Source organism: Hylobates moloch, unplaced genomic scaffold (assembly GCF_009828535.3).
Source record: "Hylobates moloch isolate HMO894 unplaced genomic scaffold, HMol_V3 SCAFFOLD_5, whole genome shotgun sequence".
Taxonomy (NCBI): domain Eukaryota; kingdom Metazoa; phylum Chordata; class Mammalia; order Primates; family Hylobatidae; genus Hylobates; species Hylobates moloch.
The window spans coordinates 78,159,434-78,185,863 of NW_026652280.1; the positions used below are offsets into that span (position 1 = coordinate 78,159,434).

The 26,430-nt window shown below is 39.7% G+C and overlaps 2 protein-coding genes across 2 annotated transcripts; both read left to right on the forward strand.

The window, feature by feature from the left end:
• The first annotated feature begins 1,649 nt into the window (after positions 1-1,649).
• LOC116468211 (olfactory receptor 4D10) lies at positions 1,650-2,585 on the forward strand. The gene has a single exon (XM_032151811.2). It carries the CDS (start codon positions 1,650-1,652, stop codon positions 2,583-2,585), a length of 936 nt encoding a protein of 311 aa, XP_032007702.2.
• Positions 2,586-25,213: 22,628 nt separating this feature from the next.
• LOC116468212 (olfactory receptor 4D10-like) lies at positions 25,214-26,131 on the forward strand. The gene has a single exon (XM_032151812.1). The coding sequence runs from the start codon at positions 25,214-25,216 to the stop codon at positions 26,129-26,131; it is 918 nt and encodes a 305-aa protein (XP_032007703.1).
• Positions 26,132-26,430: the final 299 nt, after the last annotated feature.

Below are 26,430 nucleotides of genomic sequence, written 5' to 3' on the forward strand. Positions count from 1 at the left end.
TCTTATCGGAGGTGCTGCAGAGGTGTGGAATATTGGGCTGAACCTATGCTGATCCAAACTTACCTGAAAATTTTATAATTTTTTAAACAGTGCATCTGAGACTTTTTTCTGCTGCCTTTACCCTAAAGTAAATGGGAAGAAACAACTGATCAACTGAATGCTTAAACAACGATCATATGTTGTAACACATGTAATGTTGTAAGCTTTGGAGGTAAACAGAATCACATCCGAAGCTCAGTTCCAGCACTTACTACTGCTGTGAGTTTGAGAAAATGAGCCCACCTTTCTGAAGATCATTTCTTTATCTGTGGGGAGAAATTTTTTTAAGAAATCTTTATAGGAATACATAAGAGAATAATTCACAAAACACAGTTACTCTTGGGGTATGGAGATTGCAGGGACATCACGGCTCTCCAGCTGATTTTCTCCCAGGCACATGCAGTTGGTGAAGACAGGATCTACTGTTGGTGAAGACAGGATCTACTGTTGGTGAAGACAGGAAAGGCAAAGGAAAAACAGGACAGGAGGTTGGACCTTTCAACAAAGCCTGAAATTGGGCATCAACAGTCAGACCCCAGGGTCTATACCCTCACTTAGTCTACTTTTCTCTTTTCTGAGACAGGGTCTCACTCTGTCACCCAGGCTGGAGTGCAGAGTGCAATCACGGCTCACTGCAGGCTGGGCTTCCAGGGCTCAAGTGATCCTCCCACTTCAGCTTCCTAAGTAGCTGGGACCACAGGTATGTGCCACCACGCATGGCTAATTTTTTTTATTTTTTGTAGTGATAGGGTCTCCCTATGTTGCCTCACTCAATCTTGTATTCTCTCAAGTGAATCTTTCCCTTGACTCAGATTCCTACTCCTCTCTGCTGACTCAAACTGATATTACCCACACAGAATCCATCTGACACAGGGCAGACTGGAGGAGTCAGAGCCCCAGTCATTCAGCTAGTTGATGGCAGAATAAGGACCAGATGGAACCAATGTTCCAATCTCCCCAGTCCAGAGCTCTCTTCACTACATCCCACTGCCTCTCTCAGTGGCGAAATTCTTCCTTTGGGGAAAAAAAAAAAAATCACCTTTCAGATTTTCAAAACTTCTGTTGGTTCCTATCAAAATGTATTCCTGTACAGGGCAAAAAAATAACTGATAATAATAATAGTGACCATAAACCAGGAGCAGCCACAACATAAAAAAACAAACCTGGTACTTTCACTTCTGTCTTTTGAGAAAGCCAGAACTTTTGACCTCCAAAGCAGTGTAAGCGACAAGAAGAGATGAAAAGATTCCCTTAAAGCAGAATAAAGAAGGAAAGATTTATTACATTGGGAGTTTTGTACCAAAAACATCAAATTAAAAATGGGTAATTGATTTTTTAAAATACACTATGTCACTACTTAACATGTTTTCTTTCCCAAAATAGTTCTATAGGAGAAGAATTATTGAATGACTTTGCATATGATAATTTGATTTTATCACCAAACTAACTGTAATCTGAAAAACATGAACAATGCAACAAATTGCAAAAACTACAACCACATGGGAAGTTTCTGCACTGCATTCTAGGTGTTTAGGAAGACAACAAAATAAATATCCCAGTGCTTTCACATGACATGGTTTAAAACCAAAGAGAATAAAGAGGATGATTCAATGGAGATGAAAAACTGCACCAGGGTAAAAGAATTTATTTTCCTTGGCCTGACCCAGAATCGGGAAGCAAGCTTAGTCTTATTTCTTTTCCTGTTCTTGGTGTATGTGACAACTCTGCTGGGAAACCTCCTCATCATGGTCACTGTCACCTGTGAATCTCGCCTTCACACGCCCATGTATTTTTTACTCCGTAATTTATCTATTGCCGATATCTGCTTCTCTTCCGTCACAGCGCCCAAGGTTCTGGTGGACCTTCTGTCTGAAAGAAAGACCATCTCCTTCAATCATTGCTTCACTCAGATGTTTCTCTTCCACCTTATTGGAGGGGTGGATGTATTTTCTCTGTCAGTGATGGCATTGGATCGATATGTGGCCATCTCCAAGCCCCTGCACTATGTGACCATCATGAGTAGAGACTGTTGCATTGGGCTCACAGTGGCTGCCTGGTTGGGGGGCTTTGTCCACTCCATCGTGCAGATTTCCCTGTTGCTCCCACTCCCTTTCTGTGGACCCAATGTTCTCGACACTTTCTACTGTGATGTCCCCCGGGTCCTCAAACTCGCCCATACAGACATTTTCATACTTGAGCTGTTGATGATTTCCAACAATGGACTGCTCACCACACTGTGGTTTTTCCTGCTCCTGGTGTCCTACATGGTCATATTATCATTACTCAAGTCTCAGGCAGGAGAGGGCAGGAGGAAAGCCATCTCCACCTGCACCTCCCACATCACTGTGGTGACCCTGCATTTTGTGCCCTGCATCTATGTCTATGCCCGGCCCTTCACTGCCCTCCCCATGGATAAGGCTATCTCTGTCACCTTCACTGTCATCTCCCCTCTGCTCAACCCCTTGATCTACACTCTGAGAAACCATGAGATGAAGTCAGCCATGAGGAGACTGAAAAGAAGACTTGTGCCTTCTGACAGAAAATAGAAAAAAAAAAATCCTCAGCTCTTCATCACCAAAGACATCTTATATTTATTGTTTTTCCCGTGAAGTCATACACATATATTCAAATATATTGTCAAACCAACTACACTTAGTAATAATTAATTTTTCTATTTATGTTAGTAAGTAACTGATAAGCTTCTGGTCAGGGAGAGATTCACACCTTCTAATTGAAAATAAACCAGAGCTCCCTCCTCTTCACCAAGATTTTGTTTCATGATTTTTCTTCCATGGACTCCAAGTTCTGAAAATGTTGCCTGCTGAATTGAATATATTTATTTAGTGATTGCTAAGTATTTGTTTTATTTTTGTAAGTAATACATAAAATTATACATATACCTAGCAAATGCATATTATATATAGTAAAGCTTCTTATCTGCATTTAGTTGACATAAATATTAATAATTTAAACAGAGCTTTTATGATTCAGAAAAGAGAGGAAAAATTGTTAGCAAATATATATATGATTCTGCAGTCCAATTTTAAAGAAAAATTAAGCCAAGTGCACACAGACATTATCATTATCTTTCTGCTCCTATTACAGTAAAGGAAGGTGTGGGAGTGTATCTGAAACACAATGGGGTTTGGGGATTGACTTTCTGTACAATTTTCATAAGGTAAACGTATCCTAAATGATCCTTATGATGAGCAAGGTCATTACCTTGCCCTTTCTTGAACCCCAAGCTCACTGGCCACCCTACTGCATTTCCTTGGCACTCTGTGCTTAGGGTTAGCACAGAGTCCTGAGTGGACTCTATTTCGAAATTTCCTATTTTCTTGTCTCTTTCTCTTACTGGGCAGTGATTTCCCCAGGAGCAGAGATCATGTTTTATTTACTGTCACAGCAGCTAAAACATACTAAGACTTCAACAATATGTTGCTGAATAAATAGCTCAATGATCAAATGGTGTCACTTACTTGATATACTCTGTAGCCTGTGAGTTTCCACAAATGACAAAAATACATTAAGCTACTTTAACCTATGCAGACACATACATAAAGCTTAGAAAAAAGTGAAAAATGATTATTTTACACATTTCTGCAATTATGTTTTTAGCTGTTCACAATATTTTTTACAGGGATCTGGAGTTCTTCTTATTGAAACTGGAATTCTTTCTGTATCTGATACCAACCTTGTCCCACAATCTAGACATGCAAGAAATATAACGTTTTAAAATTTTATATAACTTGATTTCTATTTCAAGCTTCCATTCAATTGTGGTGGCTGGAAATTTAATCTTTTATTACGAAGTTCCCTTAATGGTTTCTGAGTTCCAGGGAAAGAGAGTGGGAAATAGGGATAAAAGGTGATACCTCATTATATAAAGGTAAATTCTTTCCTGAACCAATAGTGGCAGTGTTCATGAACTAAGTACAATTGTCTCTGCCTTTCATGTTCACAAGCAAAAAGAATCTGCTAACACCTTTCTTAGAGATTAAAGAAAAATGTGATTACCTCAGTAAATCTAGAAAAGCATTTGATAATATTCAACAGCAATTTATGGCCAAAACTTATAAATAAAGAAAAGAAGCATTCTTTCTTAAGCTAATAAAAAGGCAATATAAATATTATAACACAAATTATACGTTACGGTAAAATGGAGGCAATCCATTTAAGTGCTACCTTATATTCCCACTCCAATAAATACTCTACTTTTCACAACAAAGACACAGAAAAACTTTGAATTCAATTCCTGATGTAATTCAGGACATTGCACAATTAAATTGTGCATCTGACTTCTATGAGGTCAGCCCTATGGCAGTAAGAAATACATAAGTAGCTGAAGACTTGCATAAAAGCTCTCTGGGGCCAGGCATGGTGGCTCACACCTATAATCACAGCATTTTGGGAGGCCAACGCAGGTGGATCTTTTGAGGTCAAGAGTTTGAGACCATCCTGGACAACATGGTGAAACCTTGTCTCTACTAAAAATACAAAAATTTGCCAGGTCATGGTGGCACATGCCTGTAATCCCAGCTACTCAGGAGGGTGAGGCACAAGAAACACTTGAGCCTGGGAAGCAGAAGCTGCAATAAGCTGAGATCGTGCCACTAGGCTCAAGCCTGGGTGACAAAGTGAGACCCTTAAGAAGAAAAAAAGAAAAAGCTCTCTGGTTCCCAGACTTCACCTTGAGCTGAGCATATAAACCACTTGTCATTTCTTTAGTGTAATTTATTCAGTGTAGTTAGAAGTAGCCACCCCTCCTCCACAGTCCCTATAGTGCTGACAAGGTCAAGTACAGGAGTCACCTCATGATTCAAGGCACTTGCGTCACTAAGAAAATTGTCACAGTCAATAACATGTGACAATTTGGTTAGTTATAATGCCTTTGTATGCCATGGATTGCCAGAATCTGATTTACCGTGGATAAGGAATTCAGCATGATGTTCATGACCAAGGACATTTCAAGTAATCTCAGAATCTCATCTTTGAGAGTCTCCTTTCTGCTATCACTTCTGTTACCAAATACTTTACCAATCAGAGTCAAGTCAAGACAACAGAAGCCACATCAGTTATTTATCAAAAGATTTTTTATCACAAAAAAATTTAAATATAAAAGTAAAATGTATGGCAAAAAAAGAGTGGGAAAATAAATATACTGTTGTAAGATTTATATTCAACATGAAGGGATACCATATGAAGGCCATCTGATGTGAGTTAAAGATGCATATTGTAAGCCCTAGAGTAATCACTAAAGAATAAAACTGCAAGATACAGATAATAAGACAATAAATGAAATAAAATAAAAAACTAAAAATATTGAATTATCCCAAAGAAGGTAGAAAAATAATAAAAGGAAGCAAAAAAATAAATGGGAAAAAAATTTTAAATAAAAGCAAAATGAGCCACGCACAGTGGCTCACTCCTGTAATCCCAACACTTTGAGAGGCTGAGGGGCAAGTGGATCACCGAAGCTCCAGAGTTTGAGACCAGCCTGGCCAACATAGTAAAACCCCGTCTCTACTGAAAATACAAAAATTAGCTGGGCATGGTGGCGTGCACCTGTAATCCCAGCTACTTTGGAGGCTGAGGCAGGAGAATCGCTAGAACCTGGGAGGCGGAGGTAGCAGTGAGCTGAGATTGTACCACTGCACTCCAGCCTGAGTGAAAAAGTGAGACTCCATCTCAAAAAAAAAGAAAAGAAAAAGAAAAAAAATCAAAATGGTAGCTGTAAGCACAACTGTATTCAAAACTACATTAAAGATTTCTCAATGTCAGAATAGGAGCTTACAAGCAACCAAGGTGGGAAGGTAAATATGAAGCATGTGATAATAGATTAGTGTTGGAGACATCAGTATGAAAGCATGTTTAGTGGCCAAGTGTGGTGGCTCACACCTGTAATCCCAGCACTTTGGGAGGCCAAGGTAGAAGGACTGCTTGGGCCCAGGAGTTCAAGACCAGCCTGGACAACATGGTAAGACCTTGTGTCTACAAAACATTTTTTTAAATATTAGCCAAGGGTGGTGGCACACACCTGTGGTCCCAGCCCAGGAGGTCAAGACTACAAAGAGCAGTGTTCCTGCCCCTGCACTCCAGCCTGGGTGACAGAGCAAGACCTAGTCTCAAAACTAAAACAAAAACAAAATGAAATAATGTTTAGCTTAATATAAAGACAGATATATTACATAAAGATAGATATATTAATATGTATAGATATGTATATATGTATGTGCATATGTGTATATATTTTATATATATATAGTATATACATACTATATATACATGTACTTTTCTTGTTCTATCCATGGAGAATTTGAGAGTATAGAAGTAACGACACTTCAGTGGCAATAAGCCCATCTGGTGCCCAAATCTTGATTACTAAAACCCTTCTCCAGTAAAAAGTCACAGGACTCTTGGAAGATGTGTTTGATCCGAGGGTTAACACAGATTATAAATAACATGAGCCTGGAGCACCTTATAGAACCAGAAAGTAAGGAAGTGATCTCCCATTTTCATGGATTGGAAGAATTAATATTGTTAAAATGACCATACTACCCAAAATGATCTACAGATTCAATGCAATTTCTACCAAAATACCAATGACATTCTCCAGAGAAAAAGAAAAAAAATCCTAAAATTCATATGGAATCACAAAAGACCCCAAATAGCCCAAGCAATCCTGAGCAATAAGAACAAAACTTGGGGCATCACACTACCTGACTCCAAAATACACTTCAAAGCTGTAGTAACCAAAACAGCATTTACTGGCATAAAAACAGATATATAAAACCATAGAACAGAATAAAGAGCCCAGAAATATATCCACATATTTATAGCCAGCTGATTTTCAACAAAGGTGCCAAGAACATACACTGGGGAAAAGACAGTCTCTTCAATAAATGATGCTGCAGCAACTGGATATCCATATGTAGAAGAATAAAACTAGACCCTTATCTCTCACCACATACAAAAATCAACTAAAAATGGATTAAAGACCCGAATGTAAGACCTTGATGCTGTAAAATTATTGAAGAAAACATAGGGAAAATCCTTCAGGAAATTGATCTGGGCAAAGATTTTATGGTAAAACTTCAAAAGCACAAGCAACATAAGCAAAAATAGACAAATACATTACATCAAACTAAAAAACTTCTGCACAGCAAAGGAAACAATCAACAGAGGGAGAGACAACCTGCAGAATGGGAGAACATATTTGCAAACTGACAAAAATTAATATCCAGAATATACAAGGAACTAAACAGCAAAAAACAAATATCTTGATTTAAAAATGGGAGGCAGGGCACAGTGGCTCATGCCTGTAATCCCAGCACTTTGGGAGGCCACAGCAAGCAGATCACCTGAGGTCAGGAGTTTGAGACCAGCCTGACCAACATGGAGAAACCCCGTCTCTACTAAAAATACAAAATTAACTGGGCATGATGGTGCATGCCTGTAATCCCAGCTACTCGGGAGGCTGAGGCAGGAGAGTCACTTGAACATAGGAAGCAAAGGTTGCAGGGAGTGAAGACCACGCCATTGCACTCCAGCCTGGCAACAAGAGCAAAACTCAGTCTCAAAAAACAAAAACAAAAATGAGCAAAAGGTCTGAATAGATATTTCTCAAAAGAAGACAATTAAACCACAAACAAGAATATGAAAAAGTGTTCAACATCACTAATCATCATGGAAATGTAAACCAAAACCATAATGAGATATCATCTCATCCAAGTTAGAATGACTATTATCAGAAATACAAAAAATAACAAATGCTGGTGAGGATACAAAGGAAAGGGATCTCTTATATACTGATAGTGGGAATGTAAACTAATACAGCCATTACAAAAAAACAGAATGGATTCCATTCCAAGATGGCTGAATAGGAACAGCTCCAGTCTGCAGCTCCCAGCATGATTGACGCAGAAGATGGGTGATTTCTGCATTTCCAACTGAGGTACCTGGTTCATCTCACTAGGACTGGTTGGATAGTGGGTGCAGCCCACAGAGGGTGAGCCAAAGCAGGGCGGGGCACCGCCTCACCTGGGAAGCACAAGGGATCAGGGGATTTCCCTTTCCTAGCCGAGGGAAGCCATGACAGATGGTACCTGGAAAAATGGGACACTCCCGCACAAATACTGTGCTTTTCCAATGGTCTTAGCAAATGGCACACCAGGAGATTATATCCCACACCTGGCTTGGCGGATCCCAAGCCCATGGAGCCTCGCCCACTACTAGTGCAGCAGTCTGAGATCGACCTGCAAGGCAGCAGCTTGGCAGAGGGAGGGGTGTCCGCCATTGCTGAGACTTGAGTAGGTGACCAAAGCAGCTGGGGAAGCTCAAACTGGGCAGAGCCCACCAGCAAGGCCAGCTGCCTCTGTAGTCTCCACCTCTGGGGGCAGGGCATAGCTGAACAAAAGGCAGCAGAAACTTCTGCAGACTTAACCATCCCTGTCGGACAGCTCTGAAGAGAGCAGTGGTTCTCCAAGCATGGCGCTTGAGCTCTGAGAATGGACAGAATGCCTCCTGAAGTGGGTCCCTGACACCTGTGTAGCCTAACTGGGAGACACCTCCCAGTAGGGGCCAACCGACTCCTCATACAGGCAGGTGCCCCTCTGGGACAAAGCTTCCAGAGGAAGGTTTAGGCAGCAATATTTACCGTTCTGCAATATTTGCTGTTCTGCAGCCTCCGCTGGTGATACCCAGGCAAACAGGGTCTGCAGTGGGCCTCTAGCAAATTCCAACAGACCTGCAGCTGAGGGACCTGACTGTTAGAAGGAAAACTAACAAACAGAAAGGAATAGCATCAACATCAACAAAAAGGACATCCACACAAAAACCCCATCTGTAGGTCACTGATATCAAAGACCAAAGGTAGATAAAACTGCAAAGATAGGGAGAAACCAGAGCAGAAAAGCTGAAAATTCTAAAAACCAGATCACCTCTTCACCTCCAAAGGATCACAGCTCCTTGCCAGCAACAGAACAAAGCTGGATGGAGAATGACTTTGACAAGCTGACAGAAGTAAGCTTCAGAACGTCAGTAATAACGAACTTCTCTGAGCTAAAAGAGGATGTTTGAATCCATCACAGGGAAGTTAAAAACCTTTAAAAAAGATTAGATGAATGGCTAACTAAACAGTGTAGAGAAGACCTTAAATGACCTGATGGAGTTGAAAACCATGGCACAAGATGTATGTGATGCATGCACAAACTTCAATAGCCAATTCGATCAAGTGAAAGAAAGGGTATCAGTGATTGAAGATCAAATTAATTAAATAAAGCAAGAGAAGAAGTTTAGAGAAAAAAGAAATGAACAAAGTCTCCAGGAAATATGGGACTAAGTGAAAAGACTAAATCTACGTTTGATTGGTGTACCTGAAAGTGACGGGGAGAATGGAACCAAGTTGGAAAACACTCTGCAGGATATTATCCAGGAGAACTTCCCCAACCTAGCAATGCAGGCCAACATTCAAATTCAGGAAATACAGAGAACACCACAAAGATAGTCCTCAAGAAAAGCAACCCCAAGACACATAATTGTCACATTCACCAAGGTTGAAATGAAGGAAAAAATGCTAAGTGCAGCCAAAGAGAAAGGTCGGGTTACCCACAAAGGGAAGCCCATCAGACTAACAGTGGATCTCTCAGCATAAACCCTACAAGCCAGAAGAGAGTGGGGGCCAATATTCGACATTCTTATAGAAAAGAATTTTCAACCCAGAATTTCATATCCAACCAAACTAAGCTTCATAAGTGAAGGAAAAATAAAATCCTTTACAGACAAGCAAATGCTGAGAGATTTTGCCACCACCAGGCCTGCCTTACAAGAGATCCTGAAGGAAGCACTAAACTTGGAAAGGAACAACCAGTACCAGCCATGGCAAAAACATGCCAAATTGTAAAGACCATGGAAGCTAGGAAGAAACTGCATCAACTAACGGGCAAAATAACCAGCTAACATCATAATGACAGGATCAAATTCACACATAACAATATTAACCTTAAATGTAAAAGGGCTAAATGCCCCAATTAAAAGACGCAGACTGGCAAATTGGATAAAGAGTCAAGACCCATCAGTGTGCTGTATTCAGGAAACCCATCTCACATGCAGAGACACACATAGGCTCAAAATAAAGGGATGGAGCAAGATCTACCAAGCAAATGGAAAGCAAAAAAAAAAAAAGCAGGGTTTGCAATCCTAGTCTCTGATAAAACAGACTTTAAACCAACAAAGATCAAAAGAGACAAGGCCATTACATAATGGCAAAGGGTTCAATTTAACAAGAGTTAAGTATCCTAAATATATATACTCCCAATACAGGAGCACCCAGATTCATAGAGCAATTCCTGAGAGACCTAAAAAGAGACTCAGACTCTCACACAATAATAATGAGAGACTTTCACACCCCACTGTCAACGTTAGACAGATCGAGACAAAAGGTTAACAAGGATATCCAAGACTTGAACTCAGCTCTGCACCAAGCAGACCTAATAGACATCTACAGAACTCTCAACCCCAAATCAACAGAATATAGATTCTTCTCAGCACCACATGGCACTTATTCCAAAACTGACCATGTAGTTGGAAGTAAAGCACTCCTCAGCAATGGAAAAGAACAGAAATTATAACAAACTGTCTCTCAGACCACAGTGCAATCAAACTAGAACTCAGGATTAAGAAACTCACTCAAAACCACTCAAATACCTGGAAACTGAACAACCTGCTCCTGAATGACTACTGGATACACAATAAAATCAAGGCAGAAATAAAGATGTTCTTTGAAACCAATGAGAACAAAGGCACAAAGTACCAGAATCTCTGGGACACATTTAAAGCAATGTGTACAGGGAAATTTATAGCACTAAATGCCCACAAGAGAAAGCAGGAAAGATCTAAAATCGACACCCTAACATCACAACTAAAAGAACTAGAGAAGCGAGAGCAAACACGTTCAAAAGCTATCAGAAGGCAAGAAATAACTAAGATCAGAGCAGAATTGAAGGAGATAGAAACACAAAAAAAACTTCAAAAAAATCAATGAATCCAGGAGCTGGTTTTTTGAAAAGATCAACAAAATTGATAGACCGCTAGCAAGACTAATAAAGAAGAAAAGAGAAAAGAATCAAATAGATGCAATAAAAAAAGATAAAGGGGATATCACCGCTGATCCCACAGAAATACAAACTACCATCTGAGAATATTATAAACACCTCTACACAAATAAACTGGAAAATCTAGAAGAAATGGATAAATTCCTGGACACATACATCTTCCCAAAACTAAACCAGGAAGAAGGTGAATCTCTGAATAGACCAATAATAGGCTCTGAAATTGAGGTAATAATTAATAGCCTACCAACCAAAAACGTCCAGGATCAGATAGATTCACAGCCGAATTCTACCAGAGGTACAAAGAGGAGCTGGTACCTTTCCTTCTGAAACTCTTCCAATTAATAGAAAAAGAGGGAATCCTCCCTAACTCATTTTATGTGGCCAGCATCATCCTGATACCAAAGCCTGGCAGAGACACAACAAAAAAAAAAGAGAATTTTAGACCAATAACCCTGATGAACATTGATCGAAAATCCTCAATAAAATACTGGCAAACCAAATCCAGCAGCACATCAAAAAGCTTATCCACCATGATCAACTGGGCTTCATCCCTGGGATGCAAGGCTGGTTCAACATAAGCAAATCAGTAAACATAATCCATCACATAAACAGAACCAATGACAAAAACCACATGATTATCTAAATAGATTCAGAAAAGGCCTTCAACAAAATTCAACAGCCCTTCATGCTAACAACTCTCAATAAACTAGGTATTGATGAAATGTATCTCAAAATAATAAGAGCTATTTATGAGAAAGCCACAGCCAATATCATGCTGAATGGGCAAAAACTGGAAGTATTTCCTTTGAAAACTGGCACAAGACAGGGATGCCCTCTCTCACCACTCCTATTCAACATAGTGTTGGAAGTTCTGGCCAGGGCAATCAGGCAAGAGAAAGAAATAAAAGGTATTCAATTAAGAAAAGAGGAAGTCAAATTGTCCTTGTTTGCAGATGACATGATTGTATATTTAGAAAACCCCATCATCTCAGCCCTAAATCTCCTTAAGTTGATAAGCAACTTCAGCAAAGTCTCAGGATACAAAATCAATGTGCAAAAATCACAAGCATTCCTATACACCAATAACAGACAAACAGAGAGCCAAATCATGAGTGATTCACAATAGCTACAAAGAGAATAAAATACCTAGGAATCCAACTTACAAGGAATGGGAAGGATCTCTTCAAGGAGAACTATAAGCCACTGCTCAACAAAATAAAAGAGGATACAAACAAATGGAAGAACATTCCATGCTCATGGATAGGAAGAATCAATATTGTGAAAATGGCCATACTGCCCAAGGTAATTTATAGATTTAATGCCATCCCCATCAAGCTGCCAATGACTTTCTTCACAGAATTGGAAAAAACTACTTTAAAGTTCATATGGAACCAAAAAAGAGCCCACATTGCCAAGACAATCCTAAGCAAAAAGAACAAAGCTGGAGGCATTACCCTACCTGACTTCAAACTATACTACAAGGGTACAGTAACCAAAACAGCATGGTACTGGTACCAAAACAGAGATATATACCAATGGAACAGAACAGAGTCCTCAGAAATAACACCACACATCTAAAACCATCTGATCTTTGACAAACCTGACAAAAACAAGAAATAGGGAAAGGATTCCCTGTTTAATAAATGGTGCTGGGAAAACTGGCTAGCCATAGGTAGAAAGCTGAAACTGGATCCCTTCCTTACACCTCATACAAAAATTAATTTAAGATGGATTAAAGACTTAAATATTAGATCTAAAACCATAAAAACCCTAGAAGGAAACCTAGGCAATACCATCCAGGACATAGGCATGGGCAAGGACTTCATGACTAAAACACCAAAAGCAATGGCAACAAATGCCAAAATAGACAAATGGGATCTAATTAAACTAAAGAGCTTCTGCACAGCAAAAGAAACTACCATCAGAGTGAATAGGCAACCTACAGAATGGCAGAAAAGTTTTGCAATCTACCCACCAAACTAAGGGCTAATATCCAGAATCTACAAAGAACTTAAATTTACAAGAAAAAAAAAAACATCAAAAAGTGGGCAAAGGATATGAACAGACACGTTTCAAAAGAAGACATTTATGCAGCCAACAGACACATGAAAAAATGCTCATCATCACTGGTCATCAGAGAAATGCAAATCAAAATCACAATGAGATACCATCTCACACCAGTTAGAATGGCGATCATTAAAAAGTCAGGAAACGATGCTGGAGAGGATGTGGAGAAATAGGAACAGTTTTACGCTGTTGGTGGGAGTGTAAACTAGTTCAACCATTGTGGAAGACAGTGTGGAGATACCTCAAGGATCTAGAACGAGAAATACTATTTGACCCAGCGATCCCATTACTGGGTATATACCCAAAGGATTATAAATCATGCTGCTATAAAGACACATGCACACATATGTTTGTTGTGGCACTGTTCACAATAGCACATATATACCACATTTTGTTTATCCACTCATTGATTGGCGGGCATTTGGGCTGGTATCTATATATATATATACATATACCATGGAATACTACTCAGCCTTAAAAAAGAATGAAATTATGGCATTTGCAGCAACCCAGATGGTGTCGGAGACCACTATTCTAAGTGAAGTAACTCAGGAATGGAAAACCAAACATTGCATATTCTCACTTATAAGTGGAGGCTAAGCTATGAGGACAAAAAGGCATACGAATGATACAATGAAATTTGAGGATTCACTGGGGAGGGTGGAAGGGGAGTGAGGAGTAAAAGACTGCACATTGGGTACAGTGTACACTGCTCAAGTGATGAGTGCACCAAAGTCTCATGTGGCCCAGGCACTGTGGTTCACACTTGTAATCCCAGCACTTTGGGAGGCTGAGGCAGGTGGATCACCTGAGGTCAGGAGTTCCAGACTACCCTGGCCAACCTTGTGAAACCCCGTCTCTACCAAAAATACAGAAATGAGCTGGGCGTGGTGGCACCCGCCTGTAATTCCAGCCACTGGGAGGCTGAAGCACGAGAATCACTTGAATCCAGGAGGAGGAGGTTGCAGTGAGCCAAGATTGCGCCACTGTACTACAGCCTGGGAGACAGAGGAAGACCCTGTCTCAAAAAAATTTTAAAAAAAAAATGTATCCATGTAACCAAACACCACCTGTTCCCCATAATCCTATTGAAATACAATAAATAAATAAGTAAAACTTTTTTTAAAAAGTGCATTTTATGGAAGTAGAGAGTAGAATGGTGGTTACCAGAGGCTGGAAGGGGAATGGGCGTGAAAGAACTAACTTGGTGAAGGGGTACAAAAGCACCGTTCTGTAGAGGAAATAAGTTCTAGTATTCAATAGTAAAGTATATGTATAATATAAATATTATAGTTACAAATAATTTATTTTATATTTCACAATAGCTAGAAGAGAAGATGTGTAATATTCCCAGCACAAAGAAAAGACAAATGTTTGAAGAGATGGATATCCCAATTACCCTAATTTTGATTATTACACATTGTATGCAGGTATCAAAATATGACATGTACCCCCAAAATATGTGTAACAATTATATATCGATAAGGTTTTTTTAATTTTTAAAAATTAATAAAATAGAGAATGTTTGGTAAAATTTACTGGGGTGGTAAAGAGTCCATCAGGTCCTAGACTCTTCCTTGTTGGAAGGTTTTTGATTGCTGATTTAATCTCCTTATGTGTTATTAACCATTTCATATTTTCTATTTATTCATGGTTCAGTCTTGATAGATTGTCTGTTTCTAGGAATTTGTCCGTTTCTTCTAGGTTATCCAAATTTTTAGCATATAAAAATTTGTGGTATTCTCTTATAATCCTTTGTATTTTTGTGGCATCAGTTATAATGTCTCCTCGTTGGTTTCTAATTTTATTTAATAAAGTATTCTATCTTTCTTAAAGTTTTGTCAATTTCATCTTTTTAAAAAATCCAATTCTTAGTTGTTTTTCTTGATATTAAAAACTGGTTTCTTGGCTGGGTACGGTGGCTCGTGCCTATAATCCCAGCAGTTTAGGAGGCCGAGGTGGGCGGATCTTCTGAGGTCAGGAGTTGGAGACCAGCCTTGTCCAGGCTGGTGAAGCCTGGAGACGGTGAAACCCCGTCTCTACTAAAAATACAAAAATTAGCCAGGCATCATGGTGGGTACCTGTAATCTCAACTACTTGGGAGGCTGAGGCATGAGAATCTCTTGAACCCAGGAGGCAGAGGTTGCAGTGAGCTGAGACCGTGTCAGCCTGGGCGACAGAGAGACTCTGTCACACACATACACAAAAAAAATGAAAGTACATATAGACCAAAATACCTCATGAACATAGACAAATGCCAAAAAATAAAAACAAGAACAAAAAATTAACAGAAAATAAAGTCAGAAATACAGAAAATAAATAAGTTATAAATAAATTAAGACATACATACATTATATTCACAAATTGAAAGCCTCGGTATTGTTAATATTTCAATTCTGCCCAAATTAATCTATACATTCAGTGTAACCCAAATCAAAATTTTAGCAGGCCTTTTTGTTTGTTAAACTGATTGTAATTTTTTTTTTCACAGGGTCTCTCTGTGTCACCCAGGCTGGAGTGCTGTGGTGCGATCTCAGCTCGCTGAGGCCTCAACCTCCCAGGCTCAAGTGATCCTCCAGCTTAGGCTCCCAATTAGCTGGGACTACATACCGTGCATGACATCATGCCCAGCTTTTATATATATATATTTTGTAGAGACCGGGTTTCGCCGTGTTTGCCAAGCTGGTCTCAAACTCCTGGGCTCAAGTGATCCACCTGCCTCGGACTCCCAAAGTGCTGGGATTTCAGGCATGAACCAGGACTCCATGCCTGATTGTAAATTTTCTATGGAAATGCAAAGAACCTAAAATACCTAAAACAACTTTGTAAAAGAAAACAAAGTTGGAGAACTTATACTATCTGAATTCAAGATTTATTAGACAGCTACAATCATCAGTACCATATAAAATGGGCATGAAGCTAGACATGGATCATTTGAAGTCTGTAAATAATACAGGCATATGTATATGATCAATTAAACTTAAATAAAGGTGCCAAAGTAAATCAAGAGAGGAGCAGAGAACAATCATCTTTTTAATAAACTGAGCGAAAACAACTGGTTATCCATGTGGAAAACAAAAAACCTTCACCTGAAAGTGACATTATGCAAAAAATTCACTTGGAATACATCAAAGATATAAACATAAAAGTTCAAACTACAAAACCTCTGAAGAAAATTGGACAAGATGTTTGCAATGTTGAGGTAAGTAAATATTTCTTAGGCATGATTTAAAAAATAGAAAAACATAATAGAACTTCAAATTTTTAAATTTCTATTCTTCCAAAACATTATTAAGAAAATTAAGAACAAGTTGTAGACTAGGTTAACTCTTTGCAATACAGATTTCTTATAATTAACTGGTATCCAAAACGTATTTAAAATCCCCAAAACTCAAATTCAGAAAAAAAAATTTAATAGTTACAAATTTAAATAGGCACACCACAAAATAAATTATATGATTAGTCAATAAGTACTTGAAAAGATGATCAACACCACTGGTCATAATGAGATACCACCACATGCCCAAGAGAGTAATTAAAATCCATGCTGCTAACAATATCAAGAGTCAGGAGCCAGGCGCGGTGGCTCACACCTGTAATCCCAGCACTTTGGGAGGCCGAGGCGGGCGGATCACAAGGTCAGGAGATCGAGACCATCCTGGCTAACACGGTGAAATCCTGTTTCTACTAAAAATACAAAAAAATTAGCCGGGTATAGTGGTGGGCGCCTGTAGTCCCAGCTACTCGGGAGGCTGAGGCAGGAGAATGGCATAAGCAAACCCAAGAGGAGGAGCTTGCAGTGAGCCGAGATCATGCCACTGCACTCCAGCCTGGGCGACAGAGCAAGATTTCATCTCAAAAAAAAAAAGAGTCAGGAAGAGCATGGAAGCTACTGGAACAATGCTGGTGGGGCTGTCAAATAGTGCAATTGCTTTATGAAATAGTTGGGCAATTACTTGAAAAGTTAAACGTGACTTACAGCATAATTGCCCTAATACGACTACATATTTACTCAAGAGAAATAAAAATCTGTATCCACAAAGAAGCCATGAATGAGAATGTTTATAGAAGATTTACTCATAATAGCTAGAAACTAGAACAAAATCAAATGTTTATCAACAGGTAATTGGACAAACTGTGATGCATCCATTCAATGGCATGCCACTCACAATAAATAGGAACAACTGACACTTGCAATAAAATGGGTAAATCTCAAAAGCATAAGAAAAAAGTCAAACACAAAAGAGTCCCTCCATATTATAACTCCAGAAAGTTAATTTTTTAGTGAAATGGAAATTTGCTTGCCAAAATATTAACATATTTATATACTTGGCTGTGGGTATATAGGTTTTCTCTTTTTTTTTTCTGAAGTCTCCTCTGTCACCCAGGCTGGAGTGCAGTGGTGCAACCTTGACTCACTGCAGCCTTCAATTCCCAGGATCAAACCATCCTCCTGCCTCAGCCTCCCAAGTAGCTGGGACTACAGGTATGCACCACCATACCTGACTAATTTTTGTATCTTGGGGAAAGACGGGATTTTGCCATGTTGCCCAGGCTGGTTTAAATTCCAGGACTCAATAAATCTGCCCACCTTGGCCTACCAAAGCGCTGGGATTACAGGCATGAGCCACTGCACCCAGCCTCCATTGCTACTCTCAAGTATGAAAAATTCCAGATGCAAAAACTTTCCTCTTAAAACCTCCAGTTTCACTCAGAATAGAAATCAAATTCTCACAATGGCCTAATCGTTCACCAAAATCTTACCCACCCATTACCTTTTGACATCATCTGTTAAACACCAGCCTTGTTGATGTTCCAAAAATATACCCCCTCACCTTAATACCCTTTTTTATTTCTTTTTTTTTTTTTTGAGACGGAGTCTCACTCTGTCACCCAGGCTGGAGTGCAGTGGCGCCATCTCGGCTCACTGCAAGCTCTGCCTCCCGGGTTCACACCATTTTCCTGCCTCAGCCTCCTGAGTAGCTGGGACTACAGGCGCCCACCACCACGCCCGCCTAATTTTTTTGTATTTTTGTTTTTTAGTGGAGACGGGGTTTCACCGTGTTAGCCAGGATGGTCTTGATCTCCTGTCCTCGTGATCCACCCACCTCGGCCTCCCAAAGTGCTGGGATTACAGGTGTGAGCCACCACGCCTGGCCCCCAGTACCCTTTTATAATTTGAAGTTCTTATCCATTGCTGCCTATCTCACTGCCTTGCCTAATGGTTTTTGTTCTGTTTATCAACAATGTACTCCATATATTTTATTTACATTATTTATTATCTGGGTCATCCAACTAGAACACTCTAAGAGGACAGGATTTGGGTCTGTTTTATTCACTGCTGTACTTTCAATGTCTTGGGTATAAAATAGACTCTCGAGAAATAACTATAGAGTGAACAGGTTTTTACACTTTTCTGTGTATTTGATATAAATCACAGATGCCAGAGAACTTATATAATCACTAAGTCTCTCTCTCACATGAATGTCATTGCTGCATCCTATTCATATATCAATTCTTGTTTCCAATTAAATTTAAAATCGTGACGCTCTCTTCCCCAGTACTAAAATTCCAAAATAGATTCAGATTTCTCTGTATCCAGTTCATCCCTCTCCTCACCTTCACTGAAAGGCATCAACTCCCCTCAGACTCTGTCTGTTTAATATGTCTGAATCAGGAGCCTCCCCCCATATACCACAATTTACCATAAGTCTTGTAGGTAAGCACATTCTTGTTCCTTTCATTAACTGGTTTTATTCCTTTTCTTGTATCTGCTGCTTCTCATTCAAGTAAGACTTTGATGACTCAGACAGAAGAGGATGGAGGCAAAGTTCCATTGAGTGTGGTTCTCTGGGACCAAATTACTTGGCTCCTGAACATGAAACAAACAAAAATTACCTTTTTTTTTTTTTTTTTTGAGACAGAGTCTTGCTGTGTCACCCAGACTGGAGTGCAGTGACATTATCTTGGCTCGATGCAACCTCCGCCTCCTGGGTTCAAGCGATTCTCCTGCCTAAGCATCTGGGACCACAGGCACACACCACCACACATGGCTAATTTTTGTATTTTTAGTAGAGATGGAATTTCACGATGCTGCTCAGGCTGGTCTCGAACTCCTGGCCTCAAGTGATCCACCCGCTTTGGCCTCACAAAGTACTGGGATTACACGCATGAGCCACCATGCCCGACGAAAAATTACCCATTTCAACATACATGACCTGTCTCATGTTCTTATCTTTGTAAATAAACTTACTTTCAAAAAAAAAAAAAAGTTGAAAAGCAGGAAAATCCAAACTCATCATCATTGTGGAAATAGTGAATGTGAGTTCTATATATCACACCATTCAATAAACAAGTTATTCTAAACTAACACTGTTAATTGTTGGATAGTTTTACTAAGTTATACTGATCTAGCTATCTCCAAATTGAAATATCCCACATGGGTAAAAGATTGGGTAACAGAGAAAATGTGCATAACCCAAACATTGTCTAAGTTGTGATTCTATTTATGTGGATGCTTATAGCAACATCATAGAGCTACAATCATTCTGTGTATAATTAGAAACTGGACTGGTAGCAAATTATTTGAGGTCCAGTTCTCCTAGGTTTTTGGCAATCTAATCGAAACTCAGATAGATGGTGTCCTCTGAGCATTGCAAGCCGTGGAAATTGGACTCAAAGTCTTGCTGGCATAGCATTCAGCATGTTTTAACAAAGTTCTTATTGAAATGTGGTTAAGGGGATAGATTTCTTCTATTGCCTCGAAAGAACTTGGACACCAACTAAAATGTGCCTGTGTGTGTCTGTGTACATGTGCATGATGTGCATGCTTTGGTAACATTTTAATAACTCCCATTGAAACTTCATCACCAACAGCCAAGTCAGCCACTTAACTTCCACTCTCTGGTCCAATAACATTCTCTTTGCAATTCTTAAATTAAGCATGAGCCTCAGGGATTTGGACGTAAGACAGGGACACAGTGGAAGAACTTTAAAGATGTGACACCTTGAGTCTGCCCTTTCTCTCCTGAAAGTGGAGCAGACAATAAGATATTTAGCATTCCAAAGGGCTCTACCTTTAAACAAAATCTTCAAGAATTAATGTCAACAATCTTCTGTCGTGCACTGTATCTAATAGCATCTAATTATTTTTTTCACAGTTTCAGGATCAAACGAAGAAAGTAAAGCCATCAACCTGCTAGTTAAGGTTAAGGTTATGGGTACTGAAATTGAAATGTTGTTACTAATTACATATAAATAATTTGACTTTTTTCAGGTATATTATGTTTTTAGGTATATTAAATGCTTCAGAGTCAAGCTGATCATCTCACTGACAGAAACAACAAAGGTAGGTGTTAAATATTGGGGAGACTCATGTTGTGTTAAGAGCGATATAGAGGCCAGGTGCGGTAGCTCACGCCTGTAACCCCGGCCCTTTGGGATAATGAAGCAGGCAGATCACCTGAGGTCAGGAGTTCACTAGCCTGGCCAACATGGTGAAACCCTGTCTCTACAAAAATACAGACATTAGGCCGGGCGCGGTGGCTCACACCTGTAATCCCAGCACTTTGGGAGGCCGAGGCGGGCGGATCACGAGGTCAGGCGATCAAGACCATCCTGGCTAACACGGTGAAACCCCGTCTCTACTAAAAATACAAAAAAAAAAAAAAATAGCTGGTCGTGGTAGCGGGGGCCTGTAGTCCCAGCTACTCGGGAGGCTGAGGCAGGAGAATGGCGGGAACCCGGGAGGAGGAGCTTACAGTGAGCCGAGATCGCGCCACTGCACTCCACAGAGCGAGACTCTGTCTCAAAAAAAAAAAAACAAAGAAAGAAATTAGCTGGGCATGATGGCCGGTGCCTGTAATCCCAGCTACTCGGGAGGCTGAGGCAGGAGAATCGCTTGAACCCTGGAGGTGGCTCAGCAGTGAGCTGAGATCGCACCATTGCACTCCAGCCTGGGTGACAGAGAGAGACTCCACCTCAAAAAAAAAGAGAGAGATACAGAAATGTAGTCTATTTGGTGTGAGAGAAAGCATCATGCATTTGCTGTGACCCTTTGAGTTGCTTATTGGTAAGGTCCCTTCCTGTCAAATGTTTATCTTCACAACTTTTTTCAAACAATCTTTCTAGAAAAATTTAGAGCCCATAAAGAATATTGGGGGAAAGGCACTATTTCTTTTATCCTATTTCCATCTTTTGTATTTTATACATCTGTTCCTTCTGCCAAACATAGATTCTGGAAATATTTCATATGAAGTACAGGAATAGCATCAATGCTTACCCAATAGATGGTGGTGAGAATTAAATTAATCAAATTTTGTGCTGCTTCACACACAGGAAACACTCAAAAAAGTAAAAGCTTATATTTCTACTGGAAATCATCATATCTTCTATCAACTTCCAATCTCACCCAAATCTATCTCTGCTTCTCACATGACATACCTCACATTCTATAATGCATGATGCTTCATCAATTTACACAAATCATCCACTTTTATTAGGCTATACACACTTGTTAAACACTGACAATGTGGTCCAATTTATCCATATGCATTTGAAGATTGCAATAAATATTCACTGGCTATGTATAAGGTGGAGCAAGTAATAATAATTTAAAATTTTTCCTTCAAATGATCAATGACAGCTTATAAACATTGGCATTGTTCTAAAGATGACAATGTCTGTCACCACTATGTGGTCCCAACACCCTCTTACTTTGATCCAAAAAAGGAAAGAGCAGAAGAAAGTCTAATGAGACAGTGTAGGCTGCCTCTCAGAAGGGGTCACTGTCTTTTTCCCTGCTCCACACCGGAGCAAGAACCGCAGCGTTCCATCACCACTTTCCAGAACACCCTCCTCCACATGATACTAGAAATTCATGGATCAAAGTTGAGAATAAAGAAGTCAAAGGACATTGCCCCCACCCACCATGGAGGAATATTTTAGGCTTTACTATCCTGAATATGAGAACAAGGAGGTCAGTAGACAGTTCAATCATTCACTAACCAACCAGTACCTAACAAACACTGAATGTAATGATAAGCTCTTGGCAGGGAAAAGTGGCTCACACCTATAACCCCAGCACTTTGGGAGGCTGCCACGGGTCATGAGGTCAGGAATTCGAGATCAGCCTGGCCAACATGGTGAAACACCGTCACTACTAAAAATACAAAAATTAGCCGGGCGTGGTGGCACACACCTGTAATCCCAGCTACTGGGGAGGCTGAAGCAGAAGAATAGCTTGAACCCAGGAGGCAGAGGTTGCAGTGAGCCAAGATCATGCCACTGCACTCCAGCCTGGGCAACACAGCAAGACTCCATCTCAACTAATAGTAATAATAACAATAAGCTCTTTATTAGTAGAGTAAGAAAATTTTGGTACTAATAAAAACCTCATTTCATTCCACACTCTCCCACTCTGTGCCAACCACACTGCATTTTCCAATATTCTTCTGTATAAGTACGTCATCTTCACTACTGACTGACTTTTTACAGGCTGTTTCCTTTGCATGATGGATCCTGCTTCCATTTCTTGGAAACTGATCATGACTGAGGGGAAAACCTCACCTCCTCTAGAAAACCTTCCTGCACTATTCCCAGCTAGAGCTCTGCTGTGCTCCCACAGCACTATATTGGTACCAGCATCATCTCTCATGTGTGATTATAAACTTATATTTTTGTATTTTCCATTAGAGTGAAAAATTCCCCAGAGTAAGAACCTTGCTGTGCTCACATGTATATGCAGAATTCCAACCACCCCATGAAGATCACAAAATGTGTGTTGAAGGATTAAAGGGCTCATTGGCTAGATAAATGCCTTCTCACTTGCCCTGATAAATGCAGGCTCAGGAATGCAATCGAGTCCAACTTTAGGGAATCAGGTTCCATTTTAATGACATCAATTCTTGCTGCACAACCTTACCGAGATTGTTACAGAAGGGATGGGAGATTGGTTGGGTTAAACTCATGCTAACCTCAAACTTATCTTGGAATTTTATTATTTTTTATATAAATATCTCATCTGGGACAGTTTTTCTGCCACCTTTACCCTAATGCAAGACATAATTCTGGTCAACTGAATGCTTAAACAAAGATTATATGTTGTAGCAGATGGAATGTTGGCTTTGGAGCTAAAAGAATCATATTGGAAATTCAGTTCCACCACTTACTACTGTTTTGAGTTTGGGAAAATGAACTCACCTTTCTGAGCATCATTTCTTTATCTGTAGGGAAGAAATAAAAAGCTCTTCTTCATAAGAATAAATAAGACAACCGTTCACAGGACATTTTAACTCTTGGGGTATGAAGATTGGAGGGGGATCATGATTCTCCAAATGGTCTTCCCCCAACCACCTACAAATGGACCTACTGATGGTGGAGACAGGAAAGGAGGAGGAATGGGACAGGAGAAAAAAGTAGATTATCAGTTAGTTCCTGCCTTTCGACAGAGCCTGAAATTGGGGATCAACATTAAGACCCCAGGGTCAGCCTTGTAACCTCTTAAATGAATCTCCTCCTTAGCTCAGATCCCTCCTCCTCCCTGCTGGCTCAAACTGATGATATCCACACTGAATCCATTTGACACAGTCCAGAGTTGAGGAGTTGGAGCCCCAGTCATTCAGCTAGTTGATGGCAGAATAAGGACTAGATGGAACCAATGTTCCAATCTCCCAAATCCAGAGCTCTCTTCACTACATCCCACTGCCTCTCTCAGCAGGAAAATTCTTCCTTTTGGGAAAAAACTAATCACCTTTCAGATTTCCAAAATCACTGAAGGTTCTTATCAAAATGTGTTCCTGCACAGGGTAGAAAGATAGTATTAATAATACAGCAGCAGCTAAAACAAAAATAAGAACCGGCTGATTGTCCTTTCACTTCTTACATCTAGAAAAATCAGAACCTTTTGACCTCCATAGCAGCATAAGTAACAAGATGAGATGAAAATATTTTCTTAAAATAAACAGAAAACAAAAGTATTACAATAGCATATTTTAATGCTATTCACTCTCAAAAGGACAAATACTGCATGATTCCACTTCTAAAATAGTCAAATTCATTGAAACTGAAAGTAGAATGGTAATTGCCAGGGGCTGATGGGAGAGGGAAGAGGGGAGTTGTTGGTCAATGGGTACAAAGTTTCAGTTATACATATACAAGATATGTAAGTCCTAGGGAATTGCTGTACAACATTGTACCTATAGTAAACAGTCCTCTACTGGTACACTTAAAAATTTGTTAAAAGAATAGATCTCGTATTAACTGTTTTTACCACAATCGAAAACATTAATTATATTCTTTGAGATTTGTTTTTACACGTTGTTTCAAATATGTTTCCTAATAGCAAATTTAACATGCTTTCAAATAAATATTAAGCAAAAAATCTGATTAGTGTAAAGTAGTGACAAGGACAAGTTGACTAAATGAAATCATAGGCTGCAATTTTAAGAAATCTGACAGAATACAACCAAGAGCTAGGAAATTGATCCGTGACACAGCAACATTGCAATAAGAAATAGAACAGCAAGATAAGACTCTCTTGAAGTCGACAGAATATTAGCGAATGTGACTATTAAGTGTGTAGACTATAAGTTTCCTAATGGCTGGAACTACTTCTTACTTATCTTTGTATTTAACACTTCGCAGTTCCTGGCAACCAATAAGTTTGCATGGCTATAAAAATAAATAATAAATATAATAAAAATAATCAATTATATTAAATATACTATGTAAATGTCACTATTAAACATGATATGTTTATTCTTTCCCAAAATAGTTTCATAGGAAAATAATTATTGAATGACTTTGCATGTGATAATTTGATCACCAAACTGATTGCTATCTTAGAAATGTGGACAATGCAGCAAATAGCGAACACTGCAATCACGAGGGAAGTTTCTGAATTGCATTCTAGTGTGCTTGGGAGGACAATAAAATAAACATCTCTGTGCTGTTGCATGACATAGCTTGAAACAAAAGAGAATAAAGAGGATGATTCAATGGAGATGAAAAACTGTACGAGGGTAAAAGAATTTATTTTCCTTGGCCTGATCCAGAATCGGGAAGCCAGCTTAGTCTTAATTCTTTTCCTATTCTTGGTGTATGTGACAACTCTGCTGGGAAACCTCCTCATCATGGTCACTGTCACCTGTGAATCTCGCCTTCACACGCCCATGTATTTTTTGCTCCGTAATTTATCTATTGCCGATATCTGCTTCTCTTCCATCACAGCACCCAAGGTTCTGGTGGACCTTCTGTCTGAAAGAAAGACCATCTCCTTCAATCATTGCTTCACTCAGATGTTTCTCTTCCACCTTATTGGAGGGGTGGATGTATTTTCTCTGTCAATGATGGCATTGGATCGATATGTGGCCATCTCCAAGCCCCTGCACTATGTGACCATCATGAGTAGAGACCGTTGCATTGGGCTCACAGTGGCTGCCTGGTTGGGGGGCTTTGTCCACTCCATCGTGCAGATTTCCCTGTTGCTCCCACTCCCTTTCTGTGGACCCAATGTTCTCGACACTTTCTACTGTGATGTACCCCAGGTCCTCAAACTCGCCCATACAGACATTTTCATACTTGAGCTGTTGATGATTTCCAACAATGGACTGCTCACCACACTGTGGCTTTTTTTGCTCCTGGTGTCCTACATGGTCATATTATCATTACTCAAGTCTCAGGCAGGAGAGGGCAGGAGGAAAACCATCTCCACCTGCATTTCCCACATCACTGTGGTGACCCTGCATTTAGTGCCCTGCATCTATGTCTATGCCCGGCCCTTCACTGCCCTCCCCACGGATAAGGCCATCTCTGTCACCTTCACTCTCATCTCCCCTCTGCTCAACCCCTTGATCTACACTCTGAGAAACCATGAGATGAAGTCAGCCATGAGGAGACTGAAGAGAAGACTCTGACCTTCTGATAGGAAATAGACCAGTACTTCCCTCCTTCTCACCACTTTTGAAAATGCTTGCCCAGCAAATACATTCTACTCACTAATTGATTTCTAATTATTGTTTAGTCTACTAATAAGAAACACATGACTTTCAAACATTCTGATTAGCAGGTCATAATAATGTAAAAAAGATGGGTTCTGTGTCACAGGAGAAAGTATAGAGATAAAATTGTTAGCAGGAGAGGTGTATATTGTTTTTGCAATATAGCCTTGGAAAAACTAAAGGAAATAAAACCAAAATACACTCAGACATTTCCA